At 39.1% G+C, this 26,590-nt stretch overlaps 1 protein-coding gene across 7 annotated transcripts in view; it reads right to left on the bottom strand.

The window, feature by feature from the left end:
• Positions 1-18,441: 18,441 nt before the first annotated feature.
• Positions 18,442-26,590, bottom strand: part of CBLB (Cbl proto-oncogene B) — a 219,235-nt gene continuing 211,086 nt past the window's right edge. For all 7 annotated transcript variants that reach the window (XM_065913852.1, XM_065913857.1, XM_065913858.1 and 4 more), the window contains one exon: positions 18,442-22,260. In XM_065913852.1, coding sequence (XP_065769924.1) covers positions 22,001-22,260 — 260 coding nt within the window. In that variant the 3' untranslated portion in view covers positions 18,442-22,000. The remainder of the gene's footprint in view (positions 22,261-26,590) is intronic.

Below are 26,590 nucleotides of genomic sequence, written 5' to 3'. Positions count from 1 at the left end.
AAAAAGAAGAGACTCTTGCATCATGAAACCAACCACATGGATGGATTTTATAGAAATTTTTGCAGAAATTTCCAGGAATATTCTTGGACCTGGATACTGAAGATGAGAAAATTCCAGAGCATGGGGTATTGCCAAAAAGAATCAAGCTAAAAAGGACCTCTAACACTGAGTGTGTAGTTGAGGATTGCTGCCCTGAGGGTGCCCATCCTCTGGGTTAAGTGTCACCAGCAACAAGGAGACTGTTCGGACTTGCAACATAGATACTTGATTCATTCCATTCTAACTTGTTATGTTTCCCACCACATCCCCAGACCTTGAAGTAAGGACTGTCTCATTTCCATTATTTCATATGGGACACTGGGTAGACACTCAGCAAATGTGTGTTGAATCACATGGAAAGGACTGACAGATCTTCCCAAATGACCTTGTCCTCCTTTACACTTTCCCCTTGAAATTATTCCTACTCTCATTTCAGATCTCTCGTGGTGGGAAATGAATTGCAGGCTTACTTCCTGCTTGACAAGTTCTGATAAGTTTTATTTATTAACGCTGATCAAATGTGTTAAAGGTGCCTGTTGAAAATAAAATGAGACTCAGCAGTGGATTTTTGGTTCCATCTCTTCTCCGTCCTTCTAGCATCTTTATTCTCCTCTAGAGCTGTGTTCTATCTCTGTCTTACCTTCCCTTACTCTCTTCCTCTCTATGCAGTTGTCGCCTTGTCTTTTTCTTCCATTTCTTCTGATTTACTCTCTTTTGGGGGGGACTGTCACTGGTTCAGCAGCTAGAGATTGAAAATAATGTCTTGTTCTTGCACTGTAATTGCTATGTAAAGACAGCAGGCGCAGCAGACTGTCACAATTTTAACACCGACTAAAGAGGAGATTTGTCGTGTGCCGATTAGCATCGGGGGAGAAGGGTGCCTCAAGTAAGGACGTGACTGTCTCACAAGAAATGCCTCCTTTCTTCACTTTAAAGATGGGATAACCAGCCATGTGTGAATACACTTACTCACAGTGGTCAGAACAATGCATCTTCCATGATATTATTAATGAGTTTTGAATAGTCTTTGCAGAACTTTTCAAGATAATGCTTATTTAATTTTTCCCAAGTTATTTTAAATAAATGAGAGTCTGTAGTACCATTTTTTCCTTATAGATAAGGAAACTAGGTCACAAATAGTTCAATTATCTTTCTCATCATCATGTAAAGAACCATTAATGATGACACAGCTAGCATTTCAGGGTATTTTTCCATTAAACCAGTTTCAGATTACATCCTTTCTCAATGCACTGACATATACACGTATACAGTTAATTGATGTAAAATTACTATAGAGAGCTTACAGTTGTTTGTCCCTAATATTAAAATTTATCAGTAAAGGTATGTAGTGTGGAATTTTCCATTTGACCATCAGTCAAAAATATCCACCTTAGCGAAGCATTGATAATATTTGACTCACAGGGAGCCAGAATATATATTTATGTGTGTGTATGTGTGTGTGTGTTGCTGTTATTCAATCACTCAGTCATGTCTGACTCTTTGCAACCCCATGGACTGCAGCACACCAGGCCTCCCTGCCCTTCAGCCACCTCCTGGAGCTTGCTCAAACTCATGTTCACTGAGTTGGTGATGCTTTTCAACCATCTCATCCTCTGTTGTTCCCTTCTCCTTTTGCCTTCAGTCTTTCTCAGCATCAGAGTCTTTTCCAATGAGTCGGCTCTATGCATCAGGTGGCCAAAGTATTGGAGCTTCACCTTCAGCATCAGTCCTTCCAAAGAATATTCAGGACTGATTTCCTTTAGGATTGACTGGTTTGATCTCCTTGCAGTCCAAGGGACTCTCAAGAGTCTTCTCCAGCACCACAGTATGAAAGCATCGATTCTTTGGTGCTCAGCCTTTTTTATTGCCCAGCTCTCCTATCTGTATATGACCACTGGAAAAACCATAGCTTTGACTCTCAGCAAAGTAATGTCTCTGCTTTTTTGTTTAGGTTAGACATTGCTTTTCTTCCAAGGAGCAAGCGTTTTTTAATTTCATGGCTGCAGTGATTTTGGAGCCCAAGAAAATAAAGTCTGTCACTCTTTCCATTGTTTCCCCATCTATTTGCCATGAAGTGATGGGACTGGATGTTATGACCTTCATTTTTTGAATGTTGAGTTTTAAGGCAGCTCCTCTTTCACCTTCATCAAGAGGCTCTTTAATTCCTCTTAACTTTCTGCCATAAGAGTGGTGTCATCCGCATAGCTGAGGTTATTGATATTTCTCCTGGCAATCTTGATTCCAGCTTGTGCTTCATCCAGCCTGGCATTTTGCATGATGTACTCTGCATATAAGTGAAACAAGCAGGGTGATAATATACAGCTTTGATATACTTCTTTTCCAATTTTGAACCAGTGAGTCAAACATAATCCATCTTAGTGGGTGAAGTATTGATAATATTTGATTCACAGGGAAGCACTGATAATATTTGACTCACAGGGAGCTAGAAGATATATAGAATATTTATGGTTTAACCCATATATTAAGGAAACATAATTGTCTCTAAAGATACTTTAAAAATTTTCGTATGACCAGAAGTCTGGGTCGTCTGTTAAGCGTATGTGTTTGCTTTCAACTTACATGACTAAAAATTACTGTGCAGGCTCTGAATTCCCTCTTAGAGTTGTAAGGAATGTTGTGAAGTGACCAAGAATAGCAAACAGCTCTCAGTCAAGAAATCCAGGCAAGCTTGGGTCTGGGTGTCACGTGGTGTGCCTGTGTCTTAAGATAACAAGGACAAAGCAATGAGGTTGGGAAGCCGAACAGGATGAGCTCTTGAGAGACCTTCCGGGTCTATCCATCTATGAACATAACTCATCAGTAATGTCTCCAATAAGTTCCCACTTGGCACATTTGCTCTAAAGGTTTCTTCAAGCGGGTAGGTTTTGGAGTATGTGCTGTGGGTGTCTTGAGATAAAAGAAGAGAATACAAAGCCCTCAGCTGCTGCTACTTATCTCTGGGCTCCCAGAACTTAACACTTAGGGATTCATAGCAAACCTACTGCCCTGATGGAAACAAAAGGTCACTCATCTTGCTCAGAACTAAACTAGGAAGTGCCTGAAGTTAATCACTCTAATAACATACCAGAGATTCCATGTAGTGAAGTGAAAGCTGGTGCAGAAGTCTCCCAGCAGTTCTGCCTTAAATTGTTGGCTTCCAAATTCCTGCATTATTGAAGTTCAACTGAAAGTACACATTTGTCTAAAACATGTCATGCATGTGCTTCTGGATTATTATTGATAGGGGTCCCAACAATCAGATCAGGTGTTTATAACCTGTGTGTCATTGAGCTAACTTCTCCACTTCTGGAAAAGACTGAGGGCAGGAGAAGAAGTGGGCGACAAAGGATGAGATGGTTGGATGGCATCACTGACTCGATGGACATGAGTTTGAGCAAAGTACAGGAGATAGTAACTGGGAAGACTGGCGTGCTGCAATTCATGGGATCGCAAAGAGTTGGACGTGACTTAGCGACTGAAAAACGACAACAACCGGTTCTCCAATGTCAGGGAAATGCAAGTTTTCAAAATTGTCTTCACAGTCCTGATCAAGAGGCTAAACAGTTTGTGTGTGTGTGTGCTGAGTCATGTCCGATTCTTTGTGACCTGATGGACTGTAGCCTACCAGGCTCCTCCATCCACGGAATTCTCCAGGCAAGAAACACTGGAGGGGGTTGCCATTTCCTTCTCCAGAATAGTTTATGTAGAACATTTTTGCCATATAGATATATCTTTTTCATGTCTCTCTTTTTTTCGGCTTTATTGAAATATAATAGGCAAATAGAATTGTAATATACTTAAAGCATACTACCTGATGATTTGATATGTATCGACATTGTGAAAGCATTTCCACAATCAAGTTAATCAAGTTAGTCAACACATCCATACCTCTTATATTTACGTTAATTTTTTCAGTGAAAACAAATGTCATACTTGGCAAATTTCAGTTACATAATACAATATTATCAACTGCAGTTACATTGTTATACATTATTTAGCTTCTAACCAGAAGTTTGTACCCTTTTATCAACCCCTTCACTCCTCAAGAAGCTTGGAATTGGGGTTTCTCTCTGGGATGGAATGGTGCTGGGCCGTTATGGGGTTTTTGGCAAGCGTGTGTATTAACTTTTCTATTCTTAGATGTGTTCAGATTTTCTCAGTTGTCCAATGTGTAGGAGTCACTCAACTAGTTTCTGGATTTCTCTTGAGAGGTTGGATTGTGTACTGCTATATATTCGGTACCTCTGTGGGAGGTGGGAATATCAGGAGCCTCTTACGTTGCCATTTTGGTAATGTCCTCCTCCCCAGGTGTATGTAGATTTGAAAGAATCTCTAGAAAAATTTAGTTGAAACTTGATGTGTTGTAGATGAGGAAACGGGCCTGGAGAGATGATGTGACTTCCTTAGAGTTTCAAAAACAAAAAATGGCAGTCATTGATCTGACTTGAGTGAGGGCAGAACATTTCTCGTGTGTCTTTATATGACAAGAAGGAGATCATGGACTAATGACTTCTGAATTTATGGGTGGATATTGTTGGAGACAAGAACCCTTTCTCAGGGCTTTTCCCACTGAGATGACCAAGTTTCTGGAATTGCTCTCTAAGAACTTGGGTGAGAGGTGGAACAATCTGTGGAGACAGTTTATTAGAGCGATTGGGAAAAAAATAGCCTATAAACAGCCAATGAAAGAGTTTTGGTTCCTGGTCTTTGTAAGAAAGAAAAACATGTACATAATTTAAGAATATATACTTTAAAAAATGTGGAGAGTGTCACCAAAGCCATTTAAAGACTTTTAAACTTGCCCATGGATTCTTACAGTGTCTCTGCCATATAGTAAGCCCCCCACATACCAACCTTCACGGTGCAAACTTTAGAAGACGTTAGCCTGGCGTGCTGCAGTCCATGGGGTCGCAGAGTCGGACACGACTGAGCGACTGAACTGAACTTGACCCGTGTTCGCATGTCCACTCATGTGAGTTGGTTCACGTGTCTGGCATATATCGTCGGGTGTGTGCATCCTCCACAAGCGACTGTGTTTTGTGTAGTTCAGAGAGTACAGTATCTTTATTTCGAGCCCAGGATGCCCAGATGCAGGCGTGAAAGCAGTGGGGATGTGGCTGGTATGGTACTGTAAGATTAAAAATGTTTTCTTTATTTTGTGTGCCTGTTTTTTCGTGCACTGTTTGTGTGGAAAGTATTACAAAGCTATTACAGTGCAGTTCTACGTAGCCAACTGTGTTAGCTGGGTACCTTGGCTAACTTTGTTGTTACAGACGTGCTCTCAGAACAGAGCTTGTTTCTATGTAGAGGACTTACTGTCTTAACTCTCCTCTCTAGGTGAGGAAATGTGGGCATGAAGTAAAATCTGAGAATGCTGCAGTTTCACTTAGCTAAAGAACTCAAAATTAGAGTGTGAGAGCCCTGCTAAACTCTGCTGTGATTTAGCATTTCATCTGTGATGTTTTATCAAATCCCTGGCATTCTCCTGAGTAAATGAACACTTGACTCTCCGTATTGATATCAGAACAGATTTTAATCAACAGTGGAGGGTTTGAATACTTCTGAATTTTCCAGGTGGAACAGTAGCATGTGATCTCCAAAGGAAAGCAAGTGCTCTTGAGCCAATCTTCAATTCCAAGTGAGTTTAATTTGAGGGGTTAATATCACAAAGGATTGAGAAGTCACGCGCTGAAGTAACAGTGGTCCTTTGAGAGGAGAATAAGAACATTGGTCTTCTCAAGGTGCTGAAGTGATGATGAGAGGCCTAAGTGTCCTTACATGCTATTAATGCGAAAAGCAAAGTATATTCAAGCTGAATTTGCAGTGTCCTTAACATGACAAGTTTATAGCCTCTCAGAGATTAACAGCCTGGTGGCCAAAGTGCTTCTGCGTTATACACTGGAGCTTCACAAATGAAACAGATGCTTTTTGATATAACCTGTGAGAATATTAATTTGTTCCTTTTTCCTTTTAATTGGCTTCTCACTGAATCAAGCAGTTAACCACTCTGGCTGAGAAATGGCATGCTGTAACATACCCTTTTCTTTGCCTCTCTTTAACATACACAGCAGATTACTAACAAAATGGCTATTTGTACACATGGACCCTGGCTAGCTGGCATGACCCACAGTGCTAGGCCACTCTGAGATGCAGATTGTTCCGCATTTTTCAAATTGCTGATCACTTTGCAGAACTTCCAGTGCATAGTTCACCTTCAGCTACCTGATTCTGTTTACTTTACTGATACTGTTTACCAATTACCAACTCATTCTTAATTTAAAAAAAAGCTAAAACAACTAGTAAGGAAGCAAACACGTTTATCGTCCTGGCCCACACCTGCTACAGTGAGAGGTGAAGGCAACTTGCTCGCTTTTAGCTTCCTATCTTGTCCATAGAAGGATTGCTGAGATCTTGCCTGAGTATTTTTAGGTCTGTTTTTAATATCTAGTGTGTAGAGTGGGACTAATTGATGGGTTATAACTGTCTATTCTTGTAAATTGTGGAGTGACTGAGGGAAATTTATTTTTGTTCTCTGGCTTATGAATTCTCTCTGTGTGCGAAGAGAATACACCAAGTGTATTGTTCCCATTTCATATGAGATTTGGGAAACATATAACCTTGAAAACGAAAGCTAAAACTTTTCCAAGCACAGAGTGCTGTATAAATGTTTAATGATGTTAGCACTGATTAAAAAGCCCAATAGAGATACATTAGTCTTGCTTTTGACCATCGCGTCTCCCTTATTTTGCAAGAAGTTCCAGATAAATAATATTGCCAGTTGCTCTTGATTAAACATTCATACAAGTAAGTACCTTGGTACTGCTGTTTTTGACTCACGTCTGAATAGCCTTAGGGCCTAGGTGTCTGTGATTAACTTTAATTTTCAGCAAAGATACCTTGCATTTTACATTGGAACATTTCTTCAGGGAAAAGTTCAGCTCTTTTTGAGAGTAATTTCAGCACTGTCACTGATATTCTGGGTAAGATGCTGCCAGATGTTCTATTTTAGGCCCCATATATTTACTCCCTAAACAAGCTAACACATGAGCTTTGTGTAGTTACTGGAGGAGAAGGAATGTCTGCAGTGAAGCGAGATTTGGGGATAAGAGTGGACCTAAACTGTTGGGTGACAAGGAGGAGAGGATCTCCAGTGAAGAGACTGTTGCGGATGGGGTGGCAGTTAGCCACAGTTTGCAGCTCGAGGGCTGGACAATTGAACTTGCCAGACAGGAATTTTTTCCAGAGAAAGAAAATGGATACACCCAGCTCACAGCATCTTCCCAGAGAAGGACCCTCTAATGATGGCCACCTGCATCTGACTTTTTCCTTTTTTCTTTAAGCTAAGGAAACCTTGGAAATCTCTGAAGTGAAAGGATTTTTGCTTTATTTTTAGTAATCCATTAACTGAACACTTTGAAACTAATGAGCTGCGAAGATAATAATGTATGATGTTTTTTCTCTAATTGCTACTTTTGATGATTGGTTCTCTTTTTTTCTTGTCTGGTCACTAACACTAATTCAATCTATCCTGTCCACTGTCTCCCAGCCTTGCCAGGCTTCAACCTCAGGGGTTGGAGAAGAGAAGGTGCAAGATTTACACTTTTCTACTCTTCCTCTTCACATTTATCTTTCTGATTATTCAGTACTGGGACAGGGGAGGAAGAGTTAAAGAGAGCAAAATTATTTTTGCTTCACAAGTGCTACTGAAATGCATTTTTTATTTCGTCTATGTAGTAAGTCCCTAAATATGAACTCTGTCATTGAGTTAATGTCCAAGTTCTTCAGGAGGTCACTCACTGGGTTATTGTCTTTTATTTTTTTAATGGAGGTTGAATCAACAATATTAGCTTCAGATGTTTGACATAATGATTTGATATTTTATACATTACAAAATGATTACCACTATGAGTCTAGTTACTGCCTGTCAGTATACCAAGTTATTATTCCCTATGCTGTACATTATATCTCTGTGACTTATTTTATAATTGGAGGTTTGTACGTCTTCATCCCCTTCACCTATTTTGTGCATTCTTCCACCACCATATCCTCTGGTGAGTACAAGTTCATTCTCTGTATCTGCAAGTCTGTTCTGTTTGTGTTGTGTGTTAGAGCCTACGTGTAAGTGAAATAACATGGTATTTGTCTTTCTCTGTCTGACGCATTTCACTTCGCATAATACCCACGAGGTCCATCCATGTTGTTGCAAATGGCAGGGGTTGATTCTTTTTTATGGCTGAGTAATATTTCACACACACACACACACACCATATCTTTATCCATTCATTTAGCACTGAGCACTTGGCATGCTTTCATTCCTTGGCTATTGTGAATAATGCTGCAATAGACATGGGGGGGGGGCATATATCTTTTCAAGTTAGCGTTTTTGTATTCTGTGGGAAAATACCCAGAAGTGAAATCGCTAGATTGTGTGGTAGTTGTATTCTGAGTTTTTTGAGGCGCCTCCATACTGTTTTCCGTGGTGGTCGTACCGGTCTTACCAGGACTGCCTGCGGCTTCTCTTTTTGCCACGTCCTCAGGAACGCTTGCTTCTTGTCTGATGTATGAGGTGCTATCTCATTGTGGCTTCCAGTTGCGTTTCCTTGGTGAGTAGTGACATTGAGCATTGTTTCACGTACCTGGTGGCCATTTGTATGCCTTCTTTGAAAAAGTGTCTATTTATGTCCTATGCCCATTTTTAATCAGGTTGTTTATTATTTATTTTGTTGAGTTACATGAGTGCTTTGTATATTTTGGGTATTACCTCTTATGGAATATATCATTTGCAGCTATCTTCTCCCATTCACTGGGCTGCCTTTTTATTTCACTGATGTTTTCTTTGGCTGTGTAAAAGGTTTTCAGTTTGATGGTGTCCCGTTTGTTTATTTTTGCTTTTGTTGCCTTTGCCTAAAGAAGACAGCTCCAAAAAGAACATTGCTAAGACTAATGCCAAAGATCGTACTGACTGTGTTTTCTTCTAGGAGTGTCATGATTTCAGGTCTTCAATTTAAGTGTTTGACTGATCTTTGAGTTTATTTTTGTATATGGTGTATAAATGTAGTGCACTTTCATTCTTTTGCATGTACCTGTCAGTTCTCTTTACTGTTTACTTAAGATACCGTCTTTTCTTCATTATATATTGAGTCCTATATCCGTTATATATTGCCTCCTTTGTCAGAGATTAATTCACCAGATAAGTGTGGGTTTACTTTTGGACTGTGTGTTCTGTTCCATTGATTTGTGAGTCTGTTTTAAGGTCAGGCTGCTTTGATTACTATAGTGTTGTAGTGCAGTTTGAAATCTGGGAGTGTGATACCTCCAACTCTACTGTTTATTCTTTAGGCTGCTTTGGCCATTTGGGGTCTTTTGTGGTTACTTCAAGATTTTAGGATTATTCTATTTCTATTCAAAAATGCCTCGAGTATTTTGATAGTGATAGCATTGAATCTGTAGATTTCTTTGGGTAGCATGGATATTTCAAAATATTAATTCTTCTGATCCATGAGCTTGCTGTATTTTTCCATTTACTTATATTGCCTCCAGTTTCTTTCATTAATGTCTTATAGCTTTCAGAGTATAGGTTATTCATATCTTGGTTAAATTTGTTCCTAGGTATTTTTTTAATGCAATTGCAAATAGATTTTTCCCTAAATTTGTCTTTCTGATAGTTTTTAGTGTATAACACTGAACAGATTTCAGTGTATTAATCTGTGTACTGTGGAGGTACAATGTGGTAATTAGTTTGTAATGTATAAAAATATCAAATCAATATGTCAAATAAATGATATTGTCTAGTTCTAATGGTTTCTTGGTGGCGTCTTTGGGGTTTTCTGTGTTACAGTATGTCGTGTATTCATAGCGGCAGCTTTACTTGTTCCCTTCCAAGTTTTTATTTATTTTTCATCTGGCAGTGCTGGGTCTCTGCACGTGGGCTCTCTCTAGTCGTGGCGAGCAGGCGGTGGGTGGGCTGCTCACTGTGACGGCTTCTCTTGCTGCAGATCACAGGCTCTGGGCACACAGGCCTCAGCGGTTGCCGCGTGTGGGCTCACGAGTTGTGGCTTGCGGGCTCCGGACTGCAGACTGAATAATGATGATGCACAGGCGTTAGTTGCTCCACGGCTTTGGACTCCTCCCAGACCAGGGATTGAACCTGTGTCCCCTGTCGTGACACTGAGCATCTTTGTTTTATTCCAGATTTAGGGGAGAAGCTTTCAGCTTTTTACCATTGAGTATGATTTAGCTGTGAGCTTGTTGTGTTGTTAATGTGGTGTATCACATTGATTTTGTGAATACTGAATCAACCTCGGATCCCTGGAATAAATCCTACTTGCTCATGTGTGTATGGCCTTTTTAATGTATTGTCGAATTCCATTTGCTGATACTCTGTTGAGATTTTTTGCATCCATCTTTATCAAGAATATTGGCCTGTAATTTTTTTGTCTGATCTTTGTCTGGTTTTGGTATATGGTAATGCTGGTCTCATAGTATGGAAGTGGTTCCTTCTCTGATTATTTTTGGTACAATTTGAGAAAGATATGTATTAACTCCTCTTTAAATGCTTGGTAGAATTCTCCTGTTAAGCCTTCTGGTCCTGGGAATTGCTTTCTGGGAGCTTCTGCTTTTTTTGATTACCGATGTAATTTCATTACTAGTAATTGGTCAGGCCAGATTTTCTATTTTTTTTTATTCAGTCTTAGAAAATTATGTTTCTAGGAATGTATCCATTTTTTTGGTTGTACAGTTTGCTAGCATATCTTTGTTTGTAGTAGTCTCTTATGATTGTACAACTGACTTTTGAAAAACAGTGGTTTGAAATGCATGGGTTCATTTATATGTGGATTTCTTTCAATAATAAATACTACAGTACTACAAGACCCATGATTGGTTGAATTTGGATGTGAAACCAGATATGGAGGAATGATGAATAAGGAGGGCCAACTATAAGTTGTACACAGATTTTTGACTGTGTGGAGGGTCAGTACACTAACTCTTGCATTGCTCAAGGATTAATTTTATTTCTTCAATATCATTGGTAGCTTCTGGTCTTCCATTTGTAATTTTATTTGGGCCCTCTTTTCTTGAAGAATCTGTCTGAAGGTTTGCCAATTTTATCTTTTAAAAGAACCACCTCTTAGTTTAATTGATATCTGTTCCTACTCGGATCTTTATTATTTCCTTGTTTCTGCTAACCTTGGGGGATTATTTGTTTTTCTTTTCCTAATTCTTTTAAATGTAAAGTTATGTTCTTTGAGCTTTCTCTTATGTCTTTATTGATGTAGGTCTGCATTGCTATTTTCCTCTTAGAACTGCTTCTGCTGTTATCTCATAGATTTTGAAAAGTTGTATTTCTATTTTCAAGGTATTTTTCCTTTTCTGTTATGGTGTATTATAGGATATCAAAGTCACAGTAGGACTCTGTTTATCTATTTTAAATGTAGTAGTTTGTATCTATTAATCCGGAACCCCTAACTTATCCCTCCTACCTCCTCTATCCTTTGTAAACCACAAGTTTGTTTTCTATATCTGTGGGTCTGTTTCTATTTTGTGAGAGTCGCTCAGTCATGTCTGACTCTTTATGACCCCATGAACTGCAGCACACCAGGCTTCCCTCTCCTTCATCATCTCCCAGATTTTGCTCAAGCTCATGTCCATTGAGTTGATCATGCTATCCATCCATGTCATCCCCTGTCACCCCCTTCTCCTCTTGCCCCCAATCCCTCCCAGCATCAGGGTCTTTTCCAATGAGTGTGCTCTTCCCCTCAGGTGGTCAAAGTACTGGAGCTTCAGCTTCAAGCATCAGCCCTTCCAATGAATATTCAGGACTGATCTCCTTTAGGATGGACTGGTTGGATCTCCTTGCAGTCCAAGGGACTCTCAAGAGTCTTCTCCAACACCAGTTTGAAACCACAGTTTCAAACCATAGCTGGAACGCATCAATTCTTTGGCACTCAGCCTTCTTTATGGTCCAATTCTCACATGTGTATATGACCACTGGAAAAACCATAGCCTTGACTACACAGACCATTGTTGGCAAAGTGATGTCTCTGCTTTTTAGCATGCTGTATGTTGGTCACAGCTTTTCTTCTAAGAAGCAGGCATCTTTGTATATATATCATGACTGTGGTCACCGTCCACAATGATTTTGGAGCCTAAGGAAATAAAGTCTCTCACCGTTTCCATTTTTTCCCCCATCTATTTGCCATGAAGTGATGGGACCAGATGCCATGATCTTAGTTTTTTGAATATTAGGTTTTAAGCCAGCTTTTCCACTCTCGCCTTTCACCTTCATGAAGACACTCTTTAGTTCCTCTTCCCTTTCTGACATTAGTGTGGTGTCATCTGCATATCTGAGGTTGTTGATATTTCTCTCAGCAATCCTAATTCCAGTTTGTGCTTCATCTAGCCCCACATTGAGCATGATGTACTCTGCATATGAGTTAAATAAGCAGGGTGACAATATACAGCCAATGGACGCCTTTCCCAATTTTGAACCAGTTCATCGTCCCATGTCCAACTCTTGCTTCTTGGCCTCCAAACAGGTTTCTCAGGAGGCAGGTAAAGTTGTCTGGTGTTTCCATCTCTTCAAGAATTTCCCACAGTTTGTTCTGATCCACATAGTCAGAGGCTTTTGTGTAGTCCGTGAAGCAGATGCTCTTCTGGAATTCTCTTGTTTTTTTTCTGTGATCCAACAGATGTTGGCAATTTGATCTCTGGTTCCTCTGCCTTTTCTGAATTCATCTTGAACATCTGGAAGTTCGTCATTCATGTACTGTTGAAGCCTGGCTTGAAGGATTTTGAGCATACCTTGCTAGCATGTGAGATGAGTACAGTTGTGCAGTAGTTTGAACGTTCTTTGGCATTACCCTTCTTTGGGATTGGAATGAAAACTGACCTTTTCCAGTCCTGTGGCCACTGCTGAGTTTTCCAAATTTGCTGGCATGTTGAGTGTAGCACTTTTAACAGCACCATCTTTTTAAGATTTGGAATAGCTCAGCTGGAATTCCATCACCTCCACTAGCTTTGTTTGTAGTGATGCTTCCTAAGGCCCACTTGACTTCACACTCCAGGATGTCTGGCTCTAGATGGGTGACCACGCAATCGTAGTTATCCGGGTCATTAAGACTTTTTGTGTACAATTCTGCATATTCTTGCCACCTCTCTTTAGTATCTTCTGCTTCTGTTAGGTCTATACCATTTCTGTCCTCTATTGTGCCCATCTTTGTAGGAAATATTCCCTTGGTATCTCTAATTTTCTTGAAGAGATCTCTAGTCTTTCCCATCCTGTTATTTTCCTGGATTTCTTTGCATTGTCCTTAAGAAGGCTTTCTTATCTCTCCTGCTGTTCTTTGGAACTCTGCATTTAGATGGGTGTATCTTTCCCTTTCTGCTTTGCCTTTCAATTCTCTTTACTCAGCTATTTGTAAGGCTCCTCAGGCAACCATTTTGCCTTGTATTTCTTTTTCTTGGGGATGGTTTTGGTCACTGCCTCATGTACAGTGTTACAAACCTCCATCCATTGTTCTGCAGGCCCTCTGTCAGATCTAATCCCTTGAATCTGTTTGTCACTGTATAATCATAAGGGATTTGATTTAGCTTGTACCTGAATGGCCTCATGGTTTTTCCTCCTTTCTTCAATTTAAGTGTGAATTTTGCAATAAGAAGCTCATGATCTGAGCTACAGTCAGCTCCTGGTCTTGCTTTTGCTGACTGTATAGAGCCTCACTGTCAGTTTCTCCCTTTATTCCTTTTATGTCTGTTAACATTGGTTTTATATACTTAGGTGCTCCTGAATTGGCTGGATAAGTATTTCTGAATCTTCAGACTGACCCCTTTATCATGTAATGCTCTTCCTTTTCTTATAATCTTCATTTTGAAGTCTGTTGTCTAATATAAGTATTGCTATCTGAGCTTTTTTTTTTTAACCTTAGCTTTCTGTTTTCTTTTACATTGAGCATCTTTTTACTTTGCCTTTGGGTGTCTTTAAATGAGTCATAAAGTGAGTGAATTGAGTCTCTTGTAGGCAGTGTATCTGAGTCTTGTTTCCTTATCCATTTGGTCACCCTGTGTCTTTTGATTGGAGCATTTAGTCCACTGATATCTAAAGTGATTATCAATAAGTATGTCCTTACTGCCATTGCGTTAAATGTTTTTTGGTTGCCTTTGTAATTCTTTTTTCTTCTTTAAATCTTCCTTTTTGTGGTTTGACTTGCTTTAATGTTATATGGGTTCCTTTATTTTTTGTGTATCTATGATATGTTTTTGCTTTGTGGTTACCATGAGGTTCATGTCTGTCTGTCTATTTGTTTAAAGCTGGTAGTCACTTTAGTTTGAACACATTCTAAAAGGCTTTGGTTTTTTTTTTTTTTTTTTTTATTACCACATTACCTCAATATTCTATGCTTTTGACATCATATTTAATATCTTTCTATTTTTTATACCCCTTAACTCCTAGTAGTGATAGCTGATTTTGTGTTTTAACCTTGATACTCGCTATTTATGTGATTCATTGCCTTTACTATGTATTTGCCTACCAGTGATATAAACTTTTTTCCTTTTATATATTTTCTTATTTCCAGGTGTACCTTCTTCTCTTTTCCTTAAGATCCTTTAACATTTGTTGTGAGGCTGGTTTAGTGGTGATGGACTCTCTTAAAAAGGTTTTGCCTGTCTGGGAAATTCTGTCTTTAATTCTCGGTGATAAGCTTGCCAAATAGAGAATTCCTGGTTGTAGTTTTTCTTTTTAGGGCTTGAAATGTATCATGGCACTCCTACTGAAAACTTGTGCTGAAAAAATCAACCCTGTGGGTGTTCCCTTGTATGTTTTTTCTCTTGCTGCTTTTAACATTTTTTCTCTTTTCACTGTTACTGACAGAATATTCGGTGGCAGGATTGCCTCATGCCTGGTCCAGTGGCATTCAAATCCTCGTCTTTTTGTCCTCGGGGTATTGTGTTCTTGTGACAAGATGGCTCAAGGTCAGCTGCCTCAACAGGGGTCCGCATGTCTTGTAAGAACATATACCCTTGCCCGCGAACGGCAGGCTCCTGGTCAGGGGATTCACTGCCAATCCGTCTGCACTGTTTTCACTTTGCTCAGACACAGACAGCACATCAGTAAGCCCACTGTGTGAGCGGCTATTCAGTGGAATGCAATGAGTGTCTTAATCTCTGTAATTGACTCTTTTCTGGACAACATGGCTTGACTTGGGAGAGGTGGGTTCAGTCCGTAACATCTTACCCATTACTCACTTCTCCCAGCTCAGCCCCTGAGTCCATCATCTTTGCATATATCTCGAGGGCTCTGGATGAGAGTGCTGCTTCTAGCATCTCTATGAGTCCTGCAGACGTTTGCTAGGTGGGTTTTAGAATACAGAGGCATTTAGTTAATACCTGTTGCTTTCAGCATTGGGGCTTTAGCCTCATCCTCAGGAAAGTCTTCTTCAACCTCTGGTTTCGTATGAAGAGACTGAAGGAACCCACAGTTATGCCACTTTTCTCTATCTCCCAAAGACTATTTGTTGTGCTTGGACTAGATTTTAAACTTTAAAAAGAATTTTCATCTATTGATAAGAGAGCTTCTGAATATTTGATCTAGGGGGTGGTCAATGTGGGAGAATGTTGCTCTTGAGGAACCCAGAGTAACCGTGGAGATTTAGCCACATCACCACCTCTAATCTCTGCTTTCATTGTACTGGGCTTTTGTACCAAGTATAAGAGCACATGATAATAGTAAATGTTTTATGTTAAAAAACTCAGCTCTACAAGTTGTCAACAGAATGTGTAACCTCTCAGAGTTTTAAGCTTTCTCAGTTTAGCCAGAACAAGCTTGTTCCTTTGTTGTCTGCCTTTGGCTATATGAAGTAACAGGATAAATCTGACATGCATCTCTTTGCCATCTACTCTGCAGATGTTAAGAGATGAAATGGGGTTAAGTTCTTTCAGGAATGTGGTCATTAGAACTGCCATTTATTGAGCATTCAATGGTACTAGACACATTTTAAGTTCTTTTTTAGCATTGCCTCACAAGCCCCCTGTAAGTCCTTCACTGTAGGTTTAGTTGCTCTTATTTTACTCATGAAGCAACTGCTGCACAAGGCGGTTAGGACACCTAAGGTCGTCTGACTTGGGGCAGAGGCAGGACGGATCTCAGGCAGTCTGACTCCACAGCCTGCGCTCTCAACCAGTTACATCATCATGGGAATATGTGAGCAGGTCTCTTGGACACGTTTGTCATAAACTCTTCATGAAGCATTAAGTATTCTTAAGTTACTAAAAAAGAAATTAAAAAAATTTTTATCTCTAAAATTTAAAATCTAGCTTTAGTGAATCTGATTTTTTATTAAATAATTTTTGCTCCCCATCCAAACAGTGAAGAAAAACTTAGGCATCTACTGTAATCACATTAGTGTGTAGACTTATCTATCTCCTGGTCCATGGGTGAAGAAAGCAGAATCAAAGATATGGCATTGCATGCAGGGAGCTAGCTGCAGAGCTTTACCAGCTTTCAGGACTGCTGAAACAGTGCTTTGGCTGCTTAAGAGTGCCATTTGCATTTATTTGAAACATTTTGTTTAGTATGTGCTGGGCTCTATAGTAGGAGCTTGGGACATAGACATGTATTAGACAGGCTTACTCTACTAAAGAAGTTCAGTCTAGTTGGGGCCATCTGTGGAATGAAGTAACTGCAAAAACCACACTATAAGCATTAGAATACTGGTGCTATGTGAGATGTAGATGGCATGCTTAACTCAGACTATGGGAAAAGATAAGAAATGCTTCACAGGAGAAAACTTGAGGCAGATTTTAAAGAATGAGTTGGCTAGGCTGGAAAAGGGGAAAGGAATAGCCAGAAGAACTAGCAAGTATAAAGACGTGGTGCCTATTTGGGCAGCTGCCAGCTCAGTAGAAGTGAAGAGCGTCTAGGACAGGAGGTGAGTGGGAAAAGGAATGCAGACAGGGCTCTCTACCATAGAGTATTCAGGCGTTTTACATGGAGGCGTCACACTGAATTTGAATTTCAGAAACTTCAGTCTGCCTTGCACTAGAGCCACAGAGGTCAATTACAGGCTGTTAAAAATTCTAGGGGAGCCAAAATGAAGACCCAAAAGAGGGTGGTGGCAGTGAGGATGAAGCAGCAGCAGAAATAGGTGATTAAGAACACCGCCCAAGTTTCTCTTGAAAATCAAGAGGGACATAAAAAAGAGGCCTGAAAATTAAATTTCCCTTTAGCTTATAGCCGGATTATCATTTGACGTGGCAATTCCTGTTAAATACAGCCTAATCTTTCGGCATTTTCATGGATGTTATCATCTGAGTCCCAGCAAGTGACTCCTAACCTGACTCCTAGGGTCTGAGATGCCGCATGGTCCTTCACCTTCGGTCACCAAGGCAGCCTTCCCATCTCTTCTGTGTTCCAGCCGTCCTACTATTCACCTTTGTCTAAATAACAAGTGTTCCATCATGGGCGCTGTTCCTGTTTGAAAAGCTTTACCTCCCGAGTTCTTTCGTAACAACAAAAATCTTGTTTCTCTTCAGGCTAACAAAATGTTATTCAGTCTTATTATTTCTCTGACTTCAGAAGGAACACATCACACCCTACTTCGACAGTCCTGGAAGAGGCATGATAGTTGCTGAAAGGATTAAATGCTTTAATACCAAGTTTCTTGCATATATTAAGGGCCCAGCATAGTTCTTCTGGGGCTTCCTTGGTGGCTCAGCTAGCTGGTAAAGAATCCGCCTGCAACGCAGGAGACGCCGGTTCAATGCCTGGGTCGGGAAGACCCGCTGGAGGCACAGGCTACCCACTCCAGTATTCTTGGACTTCCCTGGGGCCTGCAATGCAGGAGACCTGGGTTCTTCAGCGCTTGCCACATGTGCATGTGTACATAATGCCAGTACAACGTGATAACTTCTGTACAGTGTTCTCTGTATTGGAATTATGTGCTTGTAGCTCCCATTTAACTGTGTGTTCTTTGGAAGTATAATTATTACTGCTATGCATGTACCCGTGATTTTCACAACATTCTGTTATGGTTTCTGATATAAAAGCAGTTATTAACATGGTTTGTCTCCATTGTCTTCTCGCTGATATGTGTTGGCCAGTAACAAATGATTAGAAAAATCAAGAATTTAAAGAATATAAAGAACAGATGTTACTTTTAAGAAATATCAATTATATGGTATGTCATTAGAAGATAATCAGCTTTTCCCAGACTTGCTATTTCTTACTCAGGGCCTTAACAGAACTTTGACTTTTCAGTTCTAACACATGGGAGTAGCTTATCTATGTGAAATACCTTTATATGATATGGTTTTGTTATTTAATAATGGAATCATTTGGGATGGGTAGTTGATATGATGTTGACTGTTAGCTCTGAACATGAAGATAAAAAATACAACATAGAACTGCTCGCAAATGTTTGCATTCATTTGAAAAATAATATAGCAACTCTGCTTTTGTTAACATTCATTTTATAAAATACCTTAAAAGAACAGATAAAACTGTACCGGAGTTTACATAATAACCAGAATTGAAAAAGGATGAATAAAATATAAATTAATTGAACACATAGCTATTTTGCCACATTAAACAAGTTTTAAAAAGGCATTAAAAATAAAATAGTAATTGAGAAGAAAACCCTTCACTCAACTGTTGTCATTTTCTGCAAACTCTTCCTAGAAACACTAAAATTCCAGGTCAACAGGCAGTACCTGTATTGTTGAAAACATACTGTAATTTGCTTTCAAATCTGTCAGCATAAGAGAGAAAAAATGAAAACTTTAACTGGGTTAGATAATTCAGTGCAAATTAAAGCTTCAAGTTGAAGATCTGAGAGGAAAAATAATGTCCAAACTGTAACAAATGCTTCTGGAACTGAACAAGAAAAAAATTCACATTATGAAGAAATCTTTGCAAGTGTTCATGTGTGTGGAATATTGAGTTAACCAGTGGGCCCTTTGAGGTTCATGGCAATTAGGGTTCTGTTATTAAGACTATTTGCAACATAGGCAAGGGAATATGGATGGGGAGGGGTCACCTTTGTGGAAGGAAGTTCAAGTTGACCATAAGCACTGCTGATTCAATTCTAGAAAATTTGGCCAGGATAGATATTACAGACATCAAGGGGAAAAAGAGATTATGGAGATAATTTACTGGATTATCTTTGAAGGTAAGTACTTCTGCCCCAGAGTATGTTTGGGGACAGGGGAGAGCAGGTTAATGTTGGCCACGATCTGTTTTAATTATATAAATGATATGTTGTACTGGCTTTAAAAATAATCATATTACCAAATGAATCTTGAGAAATGGGAGGAATGTCAAACTTTTTGGATCACAGTGAAACCAAGTCTGGATCATTTCCAGCCATTAACGGCTAGTCATTTTATGATTAAAAACTATGTTTTTGTTTAATTATTTCCTCAAAAGATTTTTTTTGAGTTTGGTAAGTGATAGGTAGCAGTAAGGTTTTCATGACAGTGTTTGATAGAAAGTTTCCCTCTTTCCATTCCATACAAATGTTTGATTTGGTCTTTTTCATAGTAAAACTAATGGTTGCTATTGAGAACTAGATAAAAGAGATTTTGGTACAGGCTAGTAAGTTTTCTTGCAGAATTTTAAAAATTTCAGGTCTAAACTTACTATATTGTCACTATTTTTTCCCTCACTTTCATTGGAAATTTTCACTCATTTTTAAAGATTGTTTGAATGAGATTAAACTATGCTTTCTAACACTCATATTTTACATCCTTCCCTGATCTATTAACAATGTTATAACAATGTTATCACAATGAAGTGGCAACTTTTGGCTTTTAGACTGTACCAAAGATCAGCAAGTCATAAAATAAAAAACAAACCCAAAACACACTGCTATTTCAGCATGACATCAGAAACTAATAAAACAAATGAAAAATCATGATGATATAACATGGAGTTCATAAAGCAACGGAGAATTAGCCAATGCAATTTTTAAAAGTATAAAAAACTGCCCTCATATACTTACTTACAGGAAGAACATTTAAGGCAAATTAAAAATTCTCTTCTAGGGGCATGAGCCAGCTCAGAATCAGATGAATAATTAAAACACGAGCACAAACTATCCAAGGCCGATGACTCCTCAGGAACCTTGCTAGGAGACCAAGCTGTCAACTCAGGGCACGTGTCAGCTCACAGAGACGTGCTGGTTCCCTCCCCAGGCCAGCGCCACGACTGCGCAAGTCTTGACTTGGCTTCCTTTGGCTCCGCTGCACGTTTGGTCCCATGCTTTCAGATCCCAAAGAGGCACTCCTGACCAGATGCATCTCTTTACATCACACCGTGTGAAGTTAAACGAGTAACAGAATGTGCACAGACCGGCAGATCGTACACATTTAGAGAACCACCCGTGGGTCAAGCATTTAACGCAGACCTGGTTTCGTCTCAATTCTTCACTAAATAATAATTACAAAAGAAGACCGCCTGAAAATTCTGAAGCACTGGTGGAAACCTTCCGTGCTTTTGTCCAGCAGAGACACTTCTTGACCGTGGAAAGTGTGGATAAAGGATAACAGAATACCACAGTGCAATCACTCTGTGATGGTTTGTGCTTTAAGAACGCAGTGCCTGGCAGCACGGGGCACTTCACAGGTGCCCAATAAATATCTGTAGGTTTATTAACAGTTAGTAATGTGGTTTCTGAAGAACCTACCTTCATTTTGCAAAAAAGGCAAAACTATATAAATTTCTTTCACCTGACTGGATGGAACAATGTGGAGCAATAAATGAGACTAAAAATTAAATATGAACTCTAATTTGATGGTAGAGAGAAAATTACTATTAAGAATTTTGCAAAAAAAAGAGAAAACGTTGCCACAGTAGCATTAGCACTTAACAGCGCATCCAAGATTTACTGTTTCCACTGCAAGATGAACTGGCTCCTACACTTGTGAGGTACCAGAGTGTGGTCACTCAAACAGGAAATGAAGTCTGTTCCACACTGGGAAAGGTATGCTCATAATTTTATCTGAAAGTTACTAATACACTTCTGGGAGATGCCCTCTTATTCAGTATGCCTCGTAAGTAATGCAGGCATAAATATTAAGGGCCTCGTTATATAACTTTAGCATGGCATCGTCACGTGCAAGTGTATTTCTCCCACCTCTGCAGTAGTTGCTTTCCAATATTTCAGGTTTTTGTTTTTTTTTAAAACAGTCATTACACCTCAAGGATGACAAAGATGAGAATGTGGAAGATTAAAGATCACAAAACTTACACCAAAAAGGGAAGCTCTTCTATATTATATGAAAATCCCTTATAAAAGGCAGTTCATTAACCAAAAATGCTTTATACATTCAGATTTTCCCCATCTCTCAACAGTGATGGTTTCCAAAGAAAAGACTCAGTAGTGAAGGCCACACACTTGTTTTGCATTAGTTTGATATGCTGAAAATCAGAACCTTTAAAGCATCTTGTCAATGGGAGAAATGAAAGTGGACCTGGGTGGGAGGCTGGGATGGGAACGATCGCAATGGACATGTGGCCTCGCTGTTGATGCACACAGCGAGGCAGGTGGTAGGAAATGTTACAGCAGACCTGACCAACGCACAGAGGGCCGATCGAGAACACAGTACAGATATCAAAAACAAAAATCGGAAAACACAACTAAAAAACAAACTGCAACTTGCCAACTTGTAAACAAGGAAAAGCATTTCACAGATTCCAAGTTCAAGGGGAGTAAACGTCTTTAAATTATTTTTGTCAGTTCAACCCTGATTTAAAAGTATGGCTAGCAAGAGGAAGGAAGCCGCAGCCCTTGGCATCCTGAGCAAGCAGCAGCCGTCTTCTGAGAAGCGGCCACTTCCAAGCCTCTCTTCTCAAAGATGCCACGTGAGGAGGAGAAAGCTTCTCTCTCGAATCCCATCTCACTTTTCTCTCCACACGCCTGGGATAGTCAGCAATTGCTTCGCATTCCGGTCTTTATGATCCTGGTTGCTATAGGTTTAGACGTGGGGAGACTGGCGGGGGGAAGGCAAACTCTCGGAGGATGCTCCGGGCCACCTCCACATTATTCTGGGCTATTTCTAAGGCTCTCTTCACTTCTTCGAAGGCATAGCCCTCACCCATGAGTTTTGCAATTTTTGCATCCACGTTCTCCAATGCTGCCTCAGGCCCGTGGGGTTTTCGGTGATGAATTTCTGGTGCAGTCCTGCGGGGTCGCGGTTTAGGAGGTCTGGCTGGTGCTTGTGAACCATCTGAGTAGATTTTTAAAGAGAAGTATTTAAATAAAGAGATAAAAAGAAAGACGTTATACATCAGTAGGACTTCATTATTTTATATTAAAAGTTTTTCATTGTTTCTACAAAAACCATTTTTATATACTGTGGTTGGATAGGTTATATTGTCCCTATTTTGAATGTCAGGATAACAAAGGTAAGGTGTGTTGGAAATTTGAGAAATTAACACAGATGTCTTCCCACTTCTATATATTATTCTTTGAATCATATGAAATAAAAGATATAGAAGGAAAAAAAACTGAAAAAGAAAAGCTTTTACTCTGGCAATACAGTCATCCTTCTCTACTATGGTGGAGATAATTTCCTGGGAAGTTTCTACTCAAGGAAACTGTTACAAGCTCAAGGATATTCCTGCCAGAACATCCCCATCAGGTCCTACGTCCCACCCCATGTCACAAGCAAGACTTCTGAGAAATACGCTTTGTAGCATATTTTTCCAGTTAGAATGCTGGAAAGTGAGGCCTTACTGATGCTGGGGGGAAATAATGAAATACCAGATGCTTTGAGATGGTCGTTAGTCAACAGGTTGGTGCTTTGCTGAAATACTTCATCCAGATTCCAATGTAGAAAGCTTAGCTTGGAAAAAAAAAAAAAAGCAAAGCCAGCAGAAACAGTAGTGGGGAACTGGGTTCCAGGTCCGTCTCTCAATACCGGCTTCTCAAAGTTAAACCACATGACACTGGTGTCCAACAATGGAAAATAATCTCATTAAGAACAAAGCAAATACAGGCCACCACCAGCAGATCACCAGGAAGTGGGCTGGTGACTTAAGGGGCACTTTTATCACATTTCTCCATTTATCTGTATATGGTATGTACTATCAAAAGCCTACATTTTAAAGAGATTAAAAGTTGTCTTAAACCCATAAATGTTTGATGGCATAAACTTGACAAGACAGAAACCAGTATTTATTTAATGCTTTTTTTCTTAGATGACTGGCAAGTTCCACATTCAGGGACACAGTTAAATAAATGAAGAAGTGAGGCTAGAACACGAATGCCTCACGACTCCTGTCCTTCCTGACCTCCGCTCCCTCACCAGCTTTCCTGGTGGCGTCTGGAAATGCTGTAAGCTGGTGTTTTCAGTAATAAGTGTAGATCCAAGAATCACCTGATACATCATTTCATGTTTTCTCAAAAGTATATCTGTCTGAGAAGGTAATAAAAAAAATTCTGTGCACTTCGAGCACTATCAATATAACATACACAAAAGCCTCCGGGATGAAAATATTTAGTTCTACACAAAATTGGATGATAGTCTTATTTTTGTTTCTTTCTTACAGAATAATATCTAGTTTGAAAAAATATTATAGCTATAGATAAAGCTCATTCTACTCAGACATAAGAACATACGTTAGTTTCTGGTTCTTGGTAAAGTCTGTGCTGTTTTGTACATCTGTAACTAAACATCTCAAATTATTATGGTCTAGTAAATTGCATTTCTTACTGTTGAGGTTTCATTTATTTTTCTATTAAGTATTTCCATTAATGTTATGCAGAGATGGACAATAAATTATGCTTTGCTTCTAATCCTTTCTGAAAAGCTATTAGATTCTAGCAAGACTTCCTTTAATCAGTTACCACAGAATTTATACATTGAGCTACTGTCTGTTCTGGCTTATTTTTTGGTGTGAAAAGGACCTAGAATTAAATACAAAGCTAAATTCCTTGTACTGGTAGTTTTTGAAGGATTTTTCCAATACTGTTATTTTGCTCCTGTCTAAAATACTGAGAAGGGCACATGGCTATTAAGCAATTTTGAGAAGTATAGCTGTGTAGACTACGCAACTGGGAAAGATGCTGTGACAGTGAGACATCTCATGGTATAATAAAAAATGAAGTTTTAGAAATTTTAGATTTTAGATTTAATAAACATGTGCCTTTGATCTTGGTAGATGACTCTAAAAAATATGACATCTACCACCAGGAAAACACCCCTAGAGATCTATTCACTCTGTGAGGCTGCTATAGGTAATACTGGCCAAATGTAATGGGAATGTGCAGATGATAAATTTTTCTTGAGAAAGTTATTCTCTTCTTAAGAAATCATAAGTACTAAGCATAATTCAGGAAGCCCAAGTTAGGTTAAACCAAATGTTAGGGAGAATACCCCACAAAATTATTAAATCAAAACTAGAGGAGTGACGGTATCTCTGGTCTATTTGAAATATTAACTAGAGGAAATGATTCAAACCACTTGTGGAAAGAATCAAATAGATTTTGGATGTATTTTCAGTAGAAAGGAGAAACATTTTTTTCTTTAGATACAAAACTCTTACATATACTGACTTATTTAACCCTAGTCCTCGCCACCATAACTGATAATCTATTTCCCCAGAACAGTGCTGACCTGTCTTTGAAATCTTACAGATGCCCTGAGTTGAATTGTATCATGTATTAAGAGTCCATGAATGGAAGTAAGTGGAAGCTATGTTGCAACTTTTTGCCAACTGTTATACATAAACTTCTATTTATTGCTGAATATTTTATTCAATTTGGAATGCTTTAATTTTTTGTTTGACTGTTTTAATTGGATAGTGTAGCTCTGCACCAGCAACTAACAGCTACAACTTTTCCTGTGAGGATGTCAATGAGGAGCATCACTCAGGAGACTTAGATTCATCTCTGCTTGGCCACTAAGATTTTGAGTGACTTTCAGCTAAGCAAGCAGTTTGCTTTCATAATTCTCACTCTGCAAATATACTTTTTTGTCTCCATTTTTAGAGGTGTAACTTTTCTCAGGGAGTATGTGATTAATGTAATGCTTGGTATATGTGCTGAGGAGACTTTGAAAAAGAGAGGACAATAAATTCACATTTGTAATGGTAACCACTATACTCAAATGCTATACAGAACAGCAACTACTATAAATCAATAGGGATTCAAGTGTGGAACAGGAAAAAAAAAAACCTTGGAATTTGTAGTGAACTCTTATAAACTTTTAAGCAAGATACCAACAAGTAAGATCTCTTAAAACTTGAAGAGTAACCTTTAAGAATAAAAAAAAAAACCTGTTAAAAAAGTTTCATGCTGATGATTATATCAGATGACTTACAGCCAACCCCTCTCTCTGGACACCTCTTCCTAAAACTCATGGGCAGCCTTCCCTGTCTCAGTGTCTAAGAGGAGACACTAGGTCCTTACGCTGGAATGTGCGGATGATGGAAAGGAGCAGATGAGCCGATCTCAGAGTTCCCTCTAAGGAGTTATGTTGTAGTTTTGTAGTACACTGGAATGACTGTGAATTTTACAAGCTCTGTGGGGATTTCTGTACCTGAATACATGTATCCTTAAAAATGTGACTGGAAGCGCATGTGTTTATTCTGGGGTCACTGTCCATGCTCATGGTATTTTTGAACTCCTAGGAGCAAGGGCAACAATATCGAAGTAAGTTCAAGAAGATGTGGAGCCACCAGATACAAACAGGCCATCATCCTGGTCACTAGTTTTACTCAAGGGTATGAGAGACTTAATGTTTTTAAAGATGGAAATGTAGACATACCAAGTAAAATGTAAAATCTGCAGACATCTTTGAAATAACAAAGATTTTTAAGGCAATTCCTTGCATGTGATGGTCCACTTTTAGTTAAAGCCGTAATCCCCTTGTCATTCAGAGTTAGCTCTTTGGTGGGGAAGAAGATTTGAGAAGATCCAGTGTGACAGTATATCAAAATGATGGACTATCATACAATAATTTAAAGTGACATTGACATTTCAAAAAAAGTTTAATGATGTGTAAGAAAGGTATGATACTATATTATACTGGGGAGTATGATTTCCACTGTGTGAATGCGTGCATGGTCAACCATTAGAAAGAAGGGCTCCAAAGTGGCAATACTGTTTCTACTGATGACGTGGGTCCAGGTGACTTTTCTTCTTTTAATTCTACTTTATTCTCTTAATGTCCATGTACTACTTTAATAATTTTAAACAAAGCTTCAGATTCTGTCTACTGTGCTTTTTACAAGTCTGAACCTTAAAGAATCCTGAGCTTCTGAAGCCCAAGAATCTTAAAAAAGGACAGAAAGCATACACTATCTCCCTAAAGTCATGTGATCACAATGCAGTTTTGAAATCTCTCCTACAATTTTAGATTTCTTAGTACCCTCTTCCTTCGCTACTGTTTTTGATTTCTCTCATCGGTATCTCCAAGCTCAGCTTAGCGATCATTATTATATGAATGGGTGAGTTAAGTTTTTAAACCTAACAATATAAATGACTGCATACTTACTGAATCAAATCCCATCCTTTACTGGCTTTGAGACCGTGGGTACATTACTAAACATTGC

Source organism: Muntiacus reevesi, chromosome 21 (assembly GCF_963930625.1).
Source record: "Muntiacus reevesi chromosome 21, mMunRee1.1, whole genome shotgun sequence".
NCBI classification, from domain to species: domain Eukaryota; kingdom Metazoa; phylum Chordata; class Mammalia; order Artiodactyla; family Cervidae; genus Muntiacus; species Muntiacus reevesi.
The sequence above is the reverse complement of the archived record's forward strand: the minus strand, read 5'-3'. Positions and strand labels throughout refer to the sequence as shown.